This window comes from Mauremys reevesii, linkage group 1 (genome assembly GCF_016161935.1).
Source record: "Mauremys reevesii isolate NIE-2019 linkage group 1, ASM1616193v1, whole genome shotgun sequence".
NCBI lineage: Eukaryota > Metazoa > Chordata > Testudines > Geoemydidae > Mauremys > Mauremys reevesii.
This window is the reverse complement of record NC_052623.1, coordinates 102,416,576-102,432,995: the sequence shown is the minus strand read 5'-3', so window position 1 is coordinate 102,432,995 and position 16,420 is coordinate 102,416,576. Positions and strand designations below refer to the sequence as shown.

The 16,420-nt window shown below is 39.2% G+C and overlaps 1 protein-coding gene across 14 annotated transcripts in view; it reads left to right on the top strand.

Moving 5' to 3' along the window:
- DOCK9 (dedicator of cytokinesis 9) overlaps positions 1-16,420 on the top strand; it is a 312,141-nt gene that overhangs the window by 220,145 nt on the left and 75,576 nt on the right. For 9 of the 14 annotated variants that reach the window (XM_039482322.1, XM_039482303.1, XM_039482383.1 and 6 more), the window contains exons 36-38: positions 2,241-2,307; positions 8,694-8,741; positions 10,993-11,129. In XM_039482322.1, the coding sequence (XP_039338256.1) occupies positions 2,241-2,307; positions 8,694-8,741; positions 10,993-11,129 (252 nt within the window). Of the gene's footprint in view, positions 1-2,240; positions 2,308-8,693; positions 8,742-10,992; positions 11,130-11,707; positions 11,752-16,420 lie in introns of all 14 variants that reach the window. The other 5 variants (XM_039482396.1, XM_039482341.1, XM_039482347.1 and 2 more) reach the window with 1 other exon arrangement.

Sequence of the window (16,420 nt, the reverse complement as noted above, 5' to 3'; positions counted from 1 at the left end):
TTGAGTGATAAAATTAAGTCCCACTTGAAAACTTGTAGTTCATAAATATTAATTATTCCCTTCAATAGTATATGGTTGGTTTGAAGGTCTCAGTTAACAAATATTTGTCATTGCAGAGGTTGATGTATGACTTTTTATTGGGTATTGGAGAGGAAGAATGGTCCAGTATTTAGAGCTCTAACTTAGGATTTGAGTCCTGAGTTCAGTTCCCTGCTGTGCCATAGATTTCCTGTGTGACCTTGGGCAAGTCACTTAGTTTTTTTTATGCCTCAGTTGCCATATGTAAAATGGGAATAATAGTACTTCCCTACTTCACAGGAGTATTCTGTGGGTAAATCCATTAAAGATTTTGAGGCAATCAGATATTTCTGTGATGGGGCTATATTAGTAGAGCTGAGTGAATAGCTGATTTTTCAAGTCAGTGGCCAAACTAAAAAATCTGAAGAAAAAAAATTGTTTCAGGTGAAATGTTTTTCTTTTTCTTTTTGGGTATTTTTTTACCCTTTTGTTTGTTTTAAATAAATCTAGTTAAATTTTAAAACAAAATTGAGCCTTTTTTGAAGGGGGAAGGTTAAATTTTAGTTGGAACTATTTACCCTAAATTTGCAAATAGCCTTGGTGAACCCAAAACAGCATTTTTTGGGCAAATAAATTATTTGTCCAAACAATTTTGTTTAGTTCTACATGAAAGTATTTTGGAACGATAGAAACTTTAAATATATTTATTATGTAAAATGTTAATGAGATGGCCAGTACGGTTATCAGAAATCAGAGTAACAGTGTAACTTTCAAAGATTATGTAAAACTAACATTAATTCAGAGTTTTAAAATGGTGACTCAAAATTAAGAAATGCATAACAGTTGGCTGCAGTTTAGTTTATAATACAAATGTGTGCTGTCTTTAAAATCTGAGAGGCATAAAAGGAGGATGCAGAACATTTTTCTGCCCTCAGCTCCCAAACTTCCCACGTGGTTTCCTCTATGACCATACATCTCAGATTTTTTTTGTTTGATTAAGTCAAAAGGACTGAGAACTGCAGCATGCAAATTTAATTCTTATCAGTTCTCTCTGCCAAATATAGCAAAAATAGGTAATTACTTTCAGCACATATTTTGATAATTAATTTCAAATTTTATTTATGTAATGGTAAAAATGTGTACACTGTGATTTGAAAGTTTTCATGCATTGTATAGCAGGGGTAGGCAACCTGTGACACGCAAGCTGATTTTCAGTGGCACTCACACTGGTCCAGGGGGCTCTGCGTTTTAATTTAATTTTATATGAAGCTTCTTAAACATTTTTAAAACCTTATTTACTTTACATACAACAATAGTTTTATAGTTACAACAACAGACTTCTAGAAAGAGACCTTCTAAAAACGTTAAAATGTATTACTGGCATGCAAAACCTTAAATTAGAGTGAATAAATGAAGACTCAGCACACCACTTCTGCAAGGTTGCCGGCCCCTGTTGTATAGGATCAGGGGGTAGCCCATGTTAGTCTGTATCCACAAAAACAACAAGGAGTCCGGTGGCACCTTAAAGATTAAATCTGTTAGTCTGTAAGGTGCTACCGGACTCCTTGTTATCTTTATACATTGCAATAAGCGAGACTATACAATGTCAGGAATGAGAATAGAAATGTTAATGATATGTTTAATATTTATTACATGCTTTGCATGCAGTGCTTCATATAATTATTTGAATATGATTTTATATGCAGTAATTGCAAAAAATAAAACACAACAAAAATATCCTTTTAGTGATTCCCTCTGGCCTTAAACTCTGACTGAATTATATATTTACATTTCAAAATATATAAGTAAAATACATTGTGTAAAACACTTTGTGTGAAACCTGCAAATGCATGGTTTTTTCAATAATTTAAAGATCTTCTATTTTTCTTACAATTGCACAATAAAATTGTCTGCATACTTTATTTTACACATATATAATAAATACTGCTCTACAAATTAATTCAATACTATAATATATATTCAGTACGCATTTACTGCAGCAATATTCATTCAAAAGGCTATCTTTGAAATTACAAGATTAGGTTCAAAGGAAATTTTAAATTTTATAGAAAATTGTGACAATTGTCTGCTCCCAGAAAACCCTTTTCTGGATTGCATGAATTATCATAACCTCAGAGTTGTGAACCAATGGCACAAAATGTTATTAATATTGTTGTTAACTGCCTTTTATTTGTTTATTTTTTAAATTATTTGTTTTCTAGATGCTTTGTTTACATATTGGAACAAGGCTTCAACATCTGAACTTATGGATTTTTTCACAATCACAGAGTGAGTTTATTTAGCTTTTCATAAAAATTGTATATTTGAATTTGCTTGTTGAACTCAGTGTAGATTTAGATGTTTCATATTAATTCAAAGAATGACACCATCAATCAAAATTTAGAAGCCCCATACTTAATTTTACATGCAACATTATAGAATATTGCTAGTTCCACACTAATTTGGGGGAGTTAGGGCGGAGACTTACCACCTTTGGCATTTAGTGAAGTCCTTAAATAGGCTGGGGCACTTAAAATGCTGCTAATACTCCCTTTAGAGTCACCACCTCTTCTGTGTCTCAGATGGAGCCAGAACCATTAAAAGTAAAGATGCAGTTACAAATCAGAATACATGAAGATGCCTGTTACTGACTTTTTTTTCTGAATGCAGTAGTGTTGTAGCCATGTTGGTCCCAGGAGAGTAGAGAAAGAAGGTGGGTGAGGTAACATCTTTTATTGGACCAGCTTCTGTTGGTGAGAGAGACAAGCTTTTGAGCTACACAGAGCTCTTCAAGTCTGGGAAAGGTACTTAGAGGTACTTTATTTCTGAATGAAGATAGGATGGCTTCCCAGTTTTGCCCTTTCCTCTTCCACCTCACAAGAAGGGAAAGAGAAGAAATCAGATAGCCACTCCTGAACAGGAAAGCAACAGTGTCCATCTTTACTTCCACTCACTTCCTGGAGCTGGTCTGAATGCTGTGGTGGAGAGAAGTCAAGTTTGAGAACAGCAATTTTGAGGGGAACAGTGCAATAGCCTTTCTAAAAGGCCTTCCTGCCGTGCTCCAATCTGGATTGTTCTTTGTCACTTCCATAGCCTGAACAGGGCCATTGACATAGTGATAACCAGATGTTTTGTTATAAATGCACTGATCAAAATGTGTGTTACAAAATGTGCTCTGTGCATGAATCTTCATCTTCAATTAAATATATACTACTTCAAGTGCTGGTACCTATGTGTATTCTGTTGTGGATACGCATGCACTTTGTGCCCAGAGTCAGAGAATTCTGGCAAGCAGTGTCCATAGGTCCATTCCTGTTCTCCTCATGTTTTAAACTGAGAGTATAAGGTGTGGGGTGAACCAACCACCTCTCCAGTTCATTCTTACCATCGCATGGCTTGAATCGGTACCTCCTGTGCAGTCTTCAACCTGCAAATATTTAAAAGGTTTTTGGTTTAGAATAGCTTTGCAAATAGTTTTTAATAGTTTACAGTGAAGTATGTTCGATTCCTCATCCCAGAGATCCCTCACTGTCCCATACCCCAATACAGGTATGGGACTGTGCCCAGAACGCTAAGCTTTGAAAACAGTCTCTCCTGTCCACGCTCCTTCTCAATGAGTGACAACCACCAGCTCTCCCTAGACTGCTTCCCGGAAGTGCACATCTCTGCCAGGTGCAGTATTTGTTGCTTCTTCCTAGCCTCACCTGTCAGGCATGGAAATTCTGGCTTAAAAAGCACATCATGGAGAAGGCTATTGAAGGCCCAGTCAGACCCCCAACCCAGGGGACCCCTGCGCATATAGCATCATGAATCAGTCAGGAGCACCCCTCCTATTACAAGGTGTGACTTAGGAGTGAGGACATCCACATTCACACACACTCTGTCAGGGTCTCTTCGGAAAGGCCGGGAACTCTCCCACACATAAGAGCAGATCCCCATTTAAGTCTACTCCAAAGAGGACAGATCGGACCTTGCCCAGGTTGACTAAGTCTTTGCTCCCAGCCCCCATGGACTCAGAACATACTAAGCCTAAGAGCCATGAATAAAAGGATCTTTAGAGATGGGTTCTGTCAGTACCAGCCCCACAGTGGCGTCACCAGCGCTAGCAATATTACCTAAGCCAAAAAAACAGAAGCCATCAGTACTGATAAAGAGTACCCTTTGGGATCCTCAACCGCAAAGAGTACCACCACTACCTCGTATGTCATCAGAAGAGAGCCTCCCTGCATTGGCTTAAATGGTAAAGGCAGACTGTATCCCACATACTCCAGGAAGAGCAGAGGACATTTTTGATCTCTCTGTTCCTCAATCTTCTCTGCTATCGGGACCTTCCTTCACCGTGGAGATCATGATTCCACCAATGTATATAAGCTATGGGAGAAGTCTATCCTCCCCATCCCATCTACTAGCTGCTGCTTTCCTCCAGTGGGACTGTCGGTACCACCAATGGAACCAGGTCCAGCTTTTTCATCATTGGGAGAATCAAAATCACTAGAGGAACTGTCATCATCTCCTTCAAGGGTAACAGTCCAGATAGCAGCTCGAGAGCCTCCTGGAACCAACCTCCACTAAGACACCTTCCTCAGGACCATGGTACACCATGCGTTGGGAACTTCCACAATCCTCCTTTGATTGCCCTTACTTGCCATGCTGGGACCCATACGCACAATACACAGGTTCAGTGTGATCCACTAGAGAATCTCTCCATGCCTCCCTCCAAGGGAGCATCTAGAACTTCTTTCTGACCCCGCAGAAGAGGAAGATTACTAAAAGACTGATGAGCCCTTGCACTTTTAAAAGGACTCCAGGGCAGCCCTCCATTCCTTGGGACTATATGTACCTTTCCCAAAGAGGAAATGCCACAAACATCCCTGCAAACTAATTCTATGATTCAGCAGTTCTGCCATCAACAGTGGTATGAACCACCTCATAAGATACAGAGGGTACAGAAATCATGATACCGTGCACCTCCAGCATCAACAACATCTCAACTTCACCCACTGGCTAAAAGCTAATTTTGATGGGGTGATCAGGATTTGTGAACCACTAGTGATGCCTCCCCAACCAACGCCCACATATATTTTGGGGGGTCCATCACCTCTTGCTCCACACAACTGAGAGAGTACAGTAGTAGTGTTCTTGGGGGTCAGTGGACCCCCCCTGGGACTGTGGACTATGTTGAAGGGGGTCTGCAAAAGACTTAGATGAAAACTGACTAAACAGAATTCAACTATACATACAGACAATAGATTTCCATAGGGGTCCACACCTCCATTCAAGATTTCCAAAAGGGTCTGCAGATGAGAAAAGGTTGAGAACTACTTTAGTAATTGACACATAGTTTTTGGATATCATCCAGTCCAGCTACATAAGAGTTTATCTCCCATCTCCTCCAAAAACCCCTTCCCACTCCTTTTTCATAGATCTTTCTTGTTAGGATCCTCCATCAGGGGTAGATCCCTCTCCTAGTGAAAGAGTGAGAGTGGCTTTCTCTTTCAACAAGAGGAAAAGGGGTTTTGATTTATTTATTTAGTTGCCCCAAAAAGAGAGGGTAGTAACTCATTCTCAATCTCGGTCAAAATCAAACTCAATGTCTTTACATTATTCCATATTTCCATATTATCATCAATATCAATAATATAATCCTAAGGGCATGTGCTTATTATATTATATTATGATATTAAACTTGCATGACACATGGACATTCATCATTCCCTCAAATCATCCTCAGTTTCAGGTTTATAGTGTGGTGCCACAATTTTCTTCTCCCATTTCATTTGTCATGTTACATGTTCATGTTGGTTATCCTTTCTAGTTTCTAGTAAGTAGCAGTAGCAGCAGAGTTTCTTCTTATCTTCCCTTATCTAGACGATTGGCTTATTGCCTTCAAGACATAAGAAGCTCAACATCACCTCATCCTATATTCCTCATCCCCCTATCCCTAGGAGTCTGTGTGAAAATGTGTGTCTGTCTGTCTGGAGGAATATAGAATTCATAGATTCAGTCAGGGCTTATCTCCCAACCAACCTCAGCAACCTGATAGACCAGGTTATGTGAATGTTTGAATGTCAGTGTCTCTTCTTCTCTCTCTTCTCACATGATGATTTCATCAATGTCAGCTGTGCTTATGTTGGCATATAATATACACAAACAGTACACAGTACATATAACATATAATGCATGCACACATTAGATCCCCATCTAACATGAGTAGAAGTGTTAAACTTCTCTGTTAGTGTTCTCCCTTTCCCTCCACACCCAATCCAATCCAGTCATTGTGGATGTGGACCTGATCTCTGACAGTCCACCACCACAGTCACACACCAACCACACAGAGCCCACATCATCAAACTGAAGGAATCCATCCACTGGAACTCCAGGCAGAGAAGCTTCATTGCCTTCTTCTTTCATCACATCATACATTCATCATCTTTATCACTGTACTTCTACTCAATTTTTAACTTTTCCAGGAACAGAAATCCAGAACTCATTGGCAGACAGCCTGAACAGGCATTTGATTTTTAATTATTATGGGAATTATATTTTTTTTTTTTTTTTTTTTTTTTTTTTATTTTTTTTTTTTTTTCTTTTTTTTTTAAATGAGAAAAAGAAGTGTTGATAGAGAGAGTGTATGTAGATGAATAAATATATAAATAATAAAAATATACTAATAACTATAACTGGGGTGTGAAAAACAACAAATAAAAAAAAAAAAAAATAAACACTTTTGTGAGGTTTGAAAAAATTTTTTAAAAGTTTTTTTTTGCACAATTTTTTTTTTTTTTTTTTTTTTTCTATATTTATCTAATAATCTTTACACAGCATAATCATAGTTTGTTCTCATCTCATTGTATGAAAACAAAAAAAAAAAAGTAATCTTCAAGAAAGAATATAATGTCTATATAATAAATCTAATATCAATGCAAAAAAAGATAAATCCAAGCCTTTTAAGATATGTAATCATATGATAATACCAGCTCAAAATCAAGATACAATATCACTTCTTTTTTCACTGCCACAGCATCTTTAAAAAAAAATAAAGCAAGCAGATAGAGATGATGGATGATATGAGGATTATTGACATTTTTTATTTTTTATTTAGTTATTATAAAATTAATAAAAATTTTTAAATTTTATAATTTTTCCTTTTTTCCTGTGTCCTTTGTTTTTTTTTTTTTTTTTCATTTGTCTCTGTTGCTTTCTGTTAGCGTCGATGTGTCAATGTAAATGAAAAATGTATAAAAATTACCTCAGCTCCATAAAAAAAGCTGTGTCCTTCTGAAAAGCCCTCCTGTCCTCCTCCTCAGACCAGACACTCCATCACCACATTTCACCACAGCTGTTAGCTGTGCCTATGTGTAGTTCACCACCAGTAGTGTGTAGACTTAGGTGTGGTAAAGGACCAGGGTGGCACAAATGGGTGTGGAAAAGGGGGCCCAAAGGGCCATTGGTGGGTATGGGGGGGGGGGGGGGTGGGGCGGGGGTGTGGGGGGGTTTGGGGGGGTGTAGGGGGGGTGGGGGGGGGGGTGGGGGGGGGGTGGGGGGGGTTGGGGGGGCGCAGGGGGGGGGGGGGGAGGGGGGGGGGGGGGGGGAGAGGGGGGGAGGGAGGGGGCAGGGGGGTAGGGGGGGGTGGAGGGTGGGGCACTTACCTCAAGCAGCTCCCGGAAGCAGCAGCATGTCCCTCCTCTGGCTCTTACGTGGAGGTGCAGCCCGGCCAATGGGAGCTGCAGGGGCGGCACTTGAGGCAGGGGCAGTGTGCAGAGCCCCTGGCTGCCCTTATACATAGGAGCCAGAGGGAGAACATGCTGCTGCTTCCAGGAGCTGCATGAAGCCACAGCATGCACGGAGCAGGGCAAGCCCCGGACCCCGTTCCAGACCCCGCTCCCTGGCAAAAACTCGAGGGCCAGATTAAAATGTCTGAAGGGCCGGATGCGGCCCCCGGGCCGCAGTTTGCCCACCCCTGCCTTAGACTGTAAGCTCATTGGGGAAGGGACTATAATTTTGCTTACGTATACACATCACCTCATACAATGGGGCCCTGCTTATGATAGGTACAACTAGACACTACTACCATATAAATACTAAATAATAAAGTCTATTTAGGATACCACGTTTTAGAAGCAGCAATGAATATAATTTTCTAATTTGGTTTTTGTTTTCAAATCTTGACGCTTCCCACTTGTCATTTTTCGAAATTCTAACTTGCACCAGCCAAGATATTGAGCTCTTTGCTTTGATTCCAGGTGAAAAGATCTGGGCATGCTCCATACCCCACTCTTGCCTCTGCCACCCCCTGCTGCTCTGTGTGTACTGCAGAGTGCAAGAAATTGCAACTCCTCGGCGCACACACTTCATGGCACACTCAGTGCAATGAGGTGGCTAACAGTCAGGAGAAGTTAACAAAGGCAACCTGACCTGAGCCCAGGAGGTCCAGGTTGTTTTCTGACCTGACCTGATCCCAACACCAGTAGTTGGGCCCCATCAGGTTCAGGTTAGGTTGCAGGGCTCTACTTTAAGGGTGGGAACAATTAAAATAGATGTTTTTCCTGAAATACCTGTGAAGAAAGAGCTTAGAGGGACTGACAAGCAGACATAATAGATAAATAGTTGCAGTAAACTTTTATTTAAACAGTTTTTTAATGTTGTTACAATGATTCCAAATATGTTCTCTGCAGAGTGTGCTTGCATCAGTTCCAGTACATGGGAAAACGATACATAGCCAGGTACTGTGTAGAATTTAAATTTATGGTGTTATGCTATGAGAGAATTAAAATAGTAGTATGTACAATATCCATTGAGTTCTTGTTTGTTAAAAAGTTATTGTACAAGAATGGAGGAATTATTATGCAGTGATGCCTACCAATTTGAAGGTGAGTAATTGGATGCACAACACCTTTTTGGGTGCTACCTGAAAATATTGTTGCTGTAAAAGAATATTAGAAATATATATACAAAAATATGCTTATAAGAAATTAATGTAATTGGTATTTACTTTTGAGGGGGATATATTTTTTGAAGAATAGGTTTATTTCTTAAAATAATGCTTATATGGTAGCAAATATTGGTTTGTGATTACACATTTTGAATAATGACAAGCATTGAAACTGTCTTGGTTGAATCCTCTTGGAAGCACTACTACTAAGTATTTTTACTAATTTAAATTATAATATTGTACATTTCAAAGACTGAGTATAGATTGAAATGAGATATGGCATAGATCTGTAATCACATTGATCTTTGTAATGTGTCTCGTAAGCTGCAATTTTGCAATTTTTTTTCTAACTGTTTTCTAGATTTAGAGTTTTCAGTTCATAGACCTAAGTTCTGGCAGCAGAGGCATGTGTGACACTCACAATGAAGCCTGTTAATCAGTGGGACGTCAATAGGAGTTGAATGCATGTATCTGAGGTCTGAATTTGGCCCATAAACTGTACAGTATACATCAGTATTTCTTCCACATTTACATAAATCTCATACAAAGTATAGAGTACTTGTTCTTATATTAAATAAGTAAGTTAGTTAACCTAGTCTGTTCAGGATTTCACACTGCCTCCACTACCATGGTGTTGGAGCTACTGTGATATCATTAAACTTGTGAGGTGAAATCGTGGCCATATTTAACTCAATGGGAATTTTGCCATTAACTTTAGTGGTGTCAGGATTATACCAACATTGTTGGCATCTATATTTCCCAATGTCAGTAGCTAAATGCAGACTACTACATTATCAGTTAACATTGGAAATTGAAATACCAAAGAATTCAGTCATAATATACCACAAATCACAATGACTTTAAACTGAACTTTTTCAAACTTGATATAGGAATTTGTCTGTTATAAAAAGAAAATAATAAACTTTCATCCTAATTTAAATATGAAATACTCATCCATCCTATTACATGAATGCTATTCTGAGGACTTAAATGAAGATTGTCAATGTCTCTTTCTACCACCCCCACCCCCCAAAATTTTTTTACACACATGGAAAAAATCAGTGATAATGGATCTATAGCTGTTTCTCAATTTAGATTGTGTCTTTAGCTATGATTATACTGCTTTGTACTTTAACATACTTCAGAATCTCCAGTCTTAAAAATAACTATAAAATAACATTTTGACATAGCAGAGAAGACTGTTCTGCACTTCTGTCATATTGAATTATCACTTGATCTGTTCTGCATGTTAACAAACACCACACTATCACAATCATACAAGTCTCTGGTGGTCTGTGGGTTTATTGCAGTTTCACAAGCAAATATAGTCTTTAAATCTGTAAAATTGATGTCACACCAAAGCATGTTGCATCACAGTAAATGCATGTATTGCACAGAATAACACCAAGTGAGAAAGGACTCTTAGTTAAGGGAACAGGGAGAGGTGTAATTCCAGCATTGGTTTTAATTTCTCATCAGCTCTGGTGGTGGTACACAATAGGAAGTTTGTACTGATTGCTAACACAAATCACTTTTCTGTTTTCTTCACTTGATTGCTGACAAGTTTTAACAAAGTGTATGGCTCTTCTCCCTTCCTGCCTGGGTAAGATATAGGTGTTAGTGCCTAAATTAATTCCTGCTCTTATTGCATGTGGGCTTTCCTGTTTTACACTACACCTCTTTCTAACTTTTCCCTAAAACTTATATAATCAAAAGAAATAAGTGCATTTTTCAGTTCTGACTGTTGTCAAAACATCATCTAAGATTAACATTGCTAAAAGCTTTGAGGTAAATTAAATATTTCAAGAGCTGCAGTTTGTGTGCTTTTATTTTCTCACATTAGGTTTTCTAATTACGAATTTGATATGATGCTTTTTAAAAATGCCTATTTTTGTTTTAGCTAACATAAAACAACAAATAGGCTGCATTGCCATTCATTCGTTAGTACTTTTTGTGCTGTAGCTGCTTAACTAACTCTCCCTGTCTTGCTGCAGTTTGACATGTCTAACTTTTGCTTCTATCCCATTTCACCCATCTTGCAGGAACCAGGAGGGGTTGGGACCCATAGTTCATGATCGAAAATCTCAGACATTGCCTGTTTCCCGTAACAGAACAGGAATGATGCATGCCAGATTGCAGCAACTGAGCAGCCTGGATAACTCTCTCTCTTTTAACCACAGTAAGTTCCATTACACCATAACAGTTGTCATCCTCATCCACTAACACAACACCAGAGGCAGGTCCCAGACCCACACCAGAGCACTTCATGGACTTTATTATTGTTCTAGATCAAACAGTTAAGTGGAATTAGTTCACTGGTCTGTTCCCACTTTCTGGTAGAGCAATCAATACTAAGTGATGACGTAATGTGGAACATGGTTAACTATAGCATTACATATTTTAAAGTGGTACTTTGACAATTTATTCGTTATGAAATATTCTAAATCATTTAAATCTGGGATTGATTTAAATTACAAACACTTAAATTTTGTGGTGCTCATTTGAAAAGGATTTATATCTTACTTTTGAACTATATGGGTTGATTTTATTAAAAGTTCTCTTTTCACCCACTTGTGACACATTATAAAAAGTATAGCCCACGTTATAATATGCACTTAGTTGATCATGTCTCCATGTTCTGACATCTGATGAAAATATAAATTTTAGAATTTCTATGAGGAATGTAAAGTCCATGATTTAGTTTGTGTGGATGTGAAAGATCTCGCAATAATGAAGTGACTTTTTCTGTGTTTTCAGTGTAAGAAAGATATCAAGTGTGCTTGGAATTTCTGTAGACAATGGTAAGACTTAACAAGGTTGAAGTCAGTTTGTGTAAGGCTGCTTTAATTGAAAACAATTTTGTATATTGTCTTTTTAAATATGCTGCTTTTAAATTTCAAATTATAAAAGTTGCAGAATATTTTTGACATGTCATTTTTCAATTTCCTACAGTTTCAAGCACCAAAGAAATTGGTCAGCTAACCTAACAAAATACTGCATTGATTCATGCAATGTGTTGACTTGACAGAATTCCGTACAGTAAAACTATACAAACTATTCAAGTTAACTATACATAAACTGTTCTTGCACATCTGATTCCCATAGCTTGTCTAACTGCCCCTTACATGTGCACAAAAACTTCTAGTTTATTGCTATTCATGTAAGACAACAATTGATCCAATCCTGCAGCATTGACTCATGTAATTCCTGTGAGAGCTGGGTCTGTATTGTAGACAATAACAAATGTGTTACCCTACCCCTGAACCTTCTTTAGCTGGTGGATTTCCATCTTTCAGTCATTTCCAGTGCAATAGAAGAGATTTATTAACAAGAGATGAGAGAAATTTAAAAGCTCAACAAGTTATTGTCTATATATATTCCTCTCTTGGTACGCATGTGCCCCCAGCACCAGAGATTAGAATCTTTTGAACAGCATACCCATTGGCCCATACCTGAACTCTGTTTGCCCTCTGTTTGGCGAGGCCAACCATCACCACTCCTTCTAACCATAGCCTAGTCTGAGAGAGAGAATAATTAGTGGTGTCCTTACTTTAGCTATTTTTTTCCATTGTAAATTTTGTATATAGTCAGTATTTGTAGTAGGATTTAATTTAGGATGCGTTTTGTAGGTTAGATTTCATTTGGGTAACTTCTATATATTTTTCACTGTTACCCGGTACTGGCTCTTCAGTCTTCATGACTAACCAGAAATTTCTTCAGCCGTATCATTTAATGATGGCCACAGTAAATATTTGTTTGCATAGGCATAGCACATATTACTAGCAAATATTCTATTTGTTCCTTGTTTTAAAAGAAACTCAGAGTAAGAGAGGCCGAAACTGTTCCTTGTTATACAAATCTGACACCAACCTGAGATCCAGGTTCTCTAGATTGGTCTCCTTTCGAACAATCTTTTTCCTCCAAAAGTTCACCAGAAGCTTCTCTGAATATGGTGCTTGCCTCTTCTATTCCTTCAGCAAATTCTCCTGTTCTGAAATCATCTGGCAGGACTCATTCTGACGGGCACCCAGGACTGAGTTTCACTGTTTTACCCCCTCTACATCTAGCGAGAGGGAGACTTGCTTGTGGTTAACTGGGTGTCAGCTCCCTGACACCTTTAGTTTTTTAGCCAAACAATCTTTGGGCTATGCTAGCCCCTACTTTGCCATGGAAGTTATCCCAGTCCCCGAGCCCCTTCAAAGCATTCCCCTGTAATGTCCAGCCCCTTATCCACTGAACATTCACAGAAATACCAGGTCTGCTGTACACACCAGTTTGGTTGATTCAACTCTGGATCAATTCCTTATATCAGGGGTCCCCAACGCGGTGCCTAAATGCGCCCGCCTCCTGGCCGGCAGTCGAGCACCCGCTGATATGCCGCCGAATTTCTGCAGCATTTCGGCGGCAACACCTCTCCATGACGCCGCTTGCCACTGACAAGTGGTGTCATCGAGAGGCGTCGCTGCTGGAATTTCTGCGGCATTTCGGCGGCAACACCTCTCGATGACGCTGCTTGCCGCCGATAAGCGACGTCATCCAGAGGCGTCGCTGCCGAAATGCCGCAGAAATTCGGCGGCATTTCGGCAGGTGCTCGACCGCCGCCACGGTCCTTTGTCTGGCGCCTGCCAGACGAAAAGGTTGGGGACCACTGCCTTATATAACACCATAGCACTGAGATATATTTATAGTGGAAACAATCATATGTTTCTTATCAAAGATCAAGATTTAAGAGGTAGTGAGTTAGGATAATAGAAACAGAAGGGTTTACATATAAAATAAAATCATAACACAATTCCTAGAGACTAAACTTAACAGGCTAATCTCCAATCTAAACAAGTTTCTCACCCAAAAGTCCTTTGCAGCATTTCAAACAAGCCTGGTTGAGATCCCATTTTCATGAGTGTAATTGCACTGCTGGATTATTTCCTAGGTGCAGGATAAAGGCGTGTCTCTTATATTCCTCAAAGTTCATTGTTTGTACCTCAGAGTCAGGATGACCTCCTGTAGTATATTCTCTGGTATGCTGCCTTCCTGCTGACTTCACATCCCCTTCCAACTTTGTATGTAAATGACTCCCCATTATGTTAATTTACAATGTTTAATTTACATGTGGACCAAGGGAGATGGATGAATAAACAGCCTTTGTCTGGCAGAAACCTTTTTGTCAACTCTGCCTGTATACAGATTTTAGGAGCATATTTTTAGCATACATACATACATAACTCCTAGTGTATATATATGTAAAAATTTCACAGCAATATTAATGACCAGTGTGACCCCAATTTTCATTTAAGGACCTCACTTGATATTCTTTGGAGGATCAGGATATTTTTGTAACCCCCTTGCCAGTTGGCTTTGAGGGGTGTTCCTCAGAAAGTTACCACTAAGGGTAGCTTAAGTGTAAACATGATACCTCTGTTGCCCTAAAACTGTCCAGTACACATGCTCCAGTACTGTTGAAAGAGTAGCTTCCTGTAAGTAGCCATACAGAGGCTACAGTACTATCACTAAGGGCTTATCAACAGGAACAGTTAGTTTGCAGCAAACAGGTGTGTGAATCGACCCCATACTAGCCAGTCGTGGACTAACTGTCCATGTAGACCTTGCTAATGTGCATTAACAGTGCGTTTTGATCTAGCCTCTTCACACCCTAGCTTGCCCCAAACAAGGCAAGCCTTAAGAATCTCAGCACTGTCCCTACTACAGGCAGTCTCAGCACCACCCTTTTGGGGAACCAACATTTTCTGTACCTCATCATTCAGCACTGAAGACTTGTTAACTGCAACCTTCAATGCCAACCACAGAGGGACCAACATTTACGGCACTGGGGGGATTTGCTGGTCTCAGATTTCCCTTAATTTCCATTGCTAGCACAGTCAGTTAAAATCCTTTTATCACTAAAGGATCAATATAGGGAGATTCTTCAAGTATGGTAAGGGATTCTGGTGTTGGGGGAAACTGTGTCACAAATGCACCCAATTTTTACTCAATTTTTGCCTTCATTGTACAATTTCAGACAAAATTATTGTCACTTATAGGATCTGAATATATATTTATTCTAGATGATAATAGCAGTTGAGATGAAATAGGTAAAGGAGCCCAAGTTACTGCATTCCAGCACAGCAGGAAGTTCTTCTGCCTGCAGTGGTGGTCATCACCTCCTCTGATTTTCTGGTGTGGTCCTTCAGTCCCAGCCCTTCTGTTTCTGGTCCAGTGTTTCTCCAATTTGGGCCTTGTTCACTTAGGTCTTCTGTATATTCCCAAACTCCAGCCTACTTAACCTTTCTCCAATCAGCTTTTAGCACATCACACATTTGTTTTTTTATGTAACCCATACTCATGTGCAAGCTTCAGTTTATCCAACTTGTGTATTTCTTTGCTGTCTGTGCAGGTTTTATGTTGTTTTGTACACTGTCCCTGGGTTTTCACAGTAAAAGGCTGCTTCTTGTTTTTGTTTGTGTTTTGACCTCAAAACTTCCAGCATAACATTTTATCTTTGTTCTGTCAGAAATAACATCACTTTAAGCAGATCAGCAATTCTATGTAAAAGAAGAATTGGCAAAATCACACTTACACCAGCAAGGTCTTGGCCTACATGTTACCTCATCTAAACTCATTCACTATCCTTAGTTACAAATCATTAAACTATAGCTATCAAAGCTTTTAATTTTACCATTAGCAATTCTTCCTTTTTGTATTTTAATGTTATATTCAGTATGTGTATATCAACATACCCTCTTAATCTATTTTGTGGGGTGGAGGGAAGTTATGGAAAACATGATGACCCATTTCTGTCAATGTTTCTTATTTTCTTAAAACGTGTTTTCAACGGCCTTTTTCCTTCAAAGTCCAGTTTGGTTTGTAAAACATTACAAAAAACTTCATTAGAAATTTTCCCGTGTTGCATTTTGAGGAGTGTCTCAATTTTAGGGCCTCTATTTAGTTGCTTTTAATGGTATCCCAACATGAGGAATTCCTATCAAGTCAGCTCACCCTATGTGAGAGGACTACTTTTTCCTCTTCTTCCTCAAATGAGATTAGAGAGGGTTCCCCATCACATTCTCCAGCCTGCTTTTCATCTGATAGAGACACTAGGGCTCAAGCTCATTATCGTAAGCACAGGGAGCACAGAGATACACACTCATCCTGGTATCAACTTCTTGGTCTCCTACACAGTTTGCGTCTGGTCCATATTCATGGCCATATTGGGCTTCATGCTGTCCTCAGTTTGTTTACACATTCTAGAACACAATCACCTTCTCCAGCTAAGTCGTCTACATCTCATGCATAACACCAGCCTTAAGTTTCTCCATTAACAGCAAATCCACACTTCTGAGGAAGGACAGTCTCATCACTCCTGCTGTACTGTCATCATCTTTATCTGACCATCTTCATCATCACCCACCAGATGACTACAAGACATCTCAGGAGCCTCTGAGAGCTAGTAGAGACTCTAGAGATCCAGGTGGA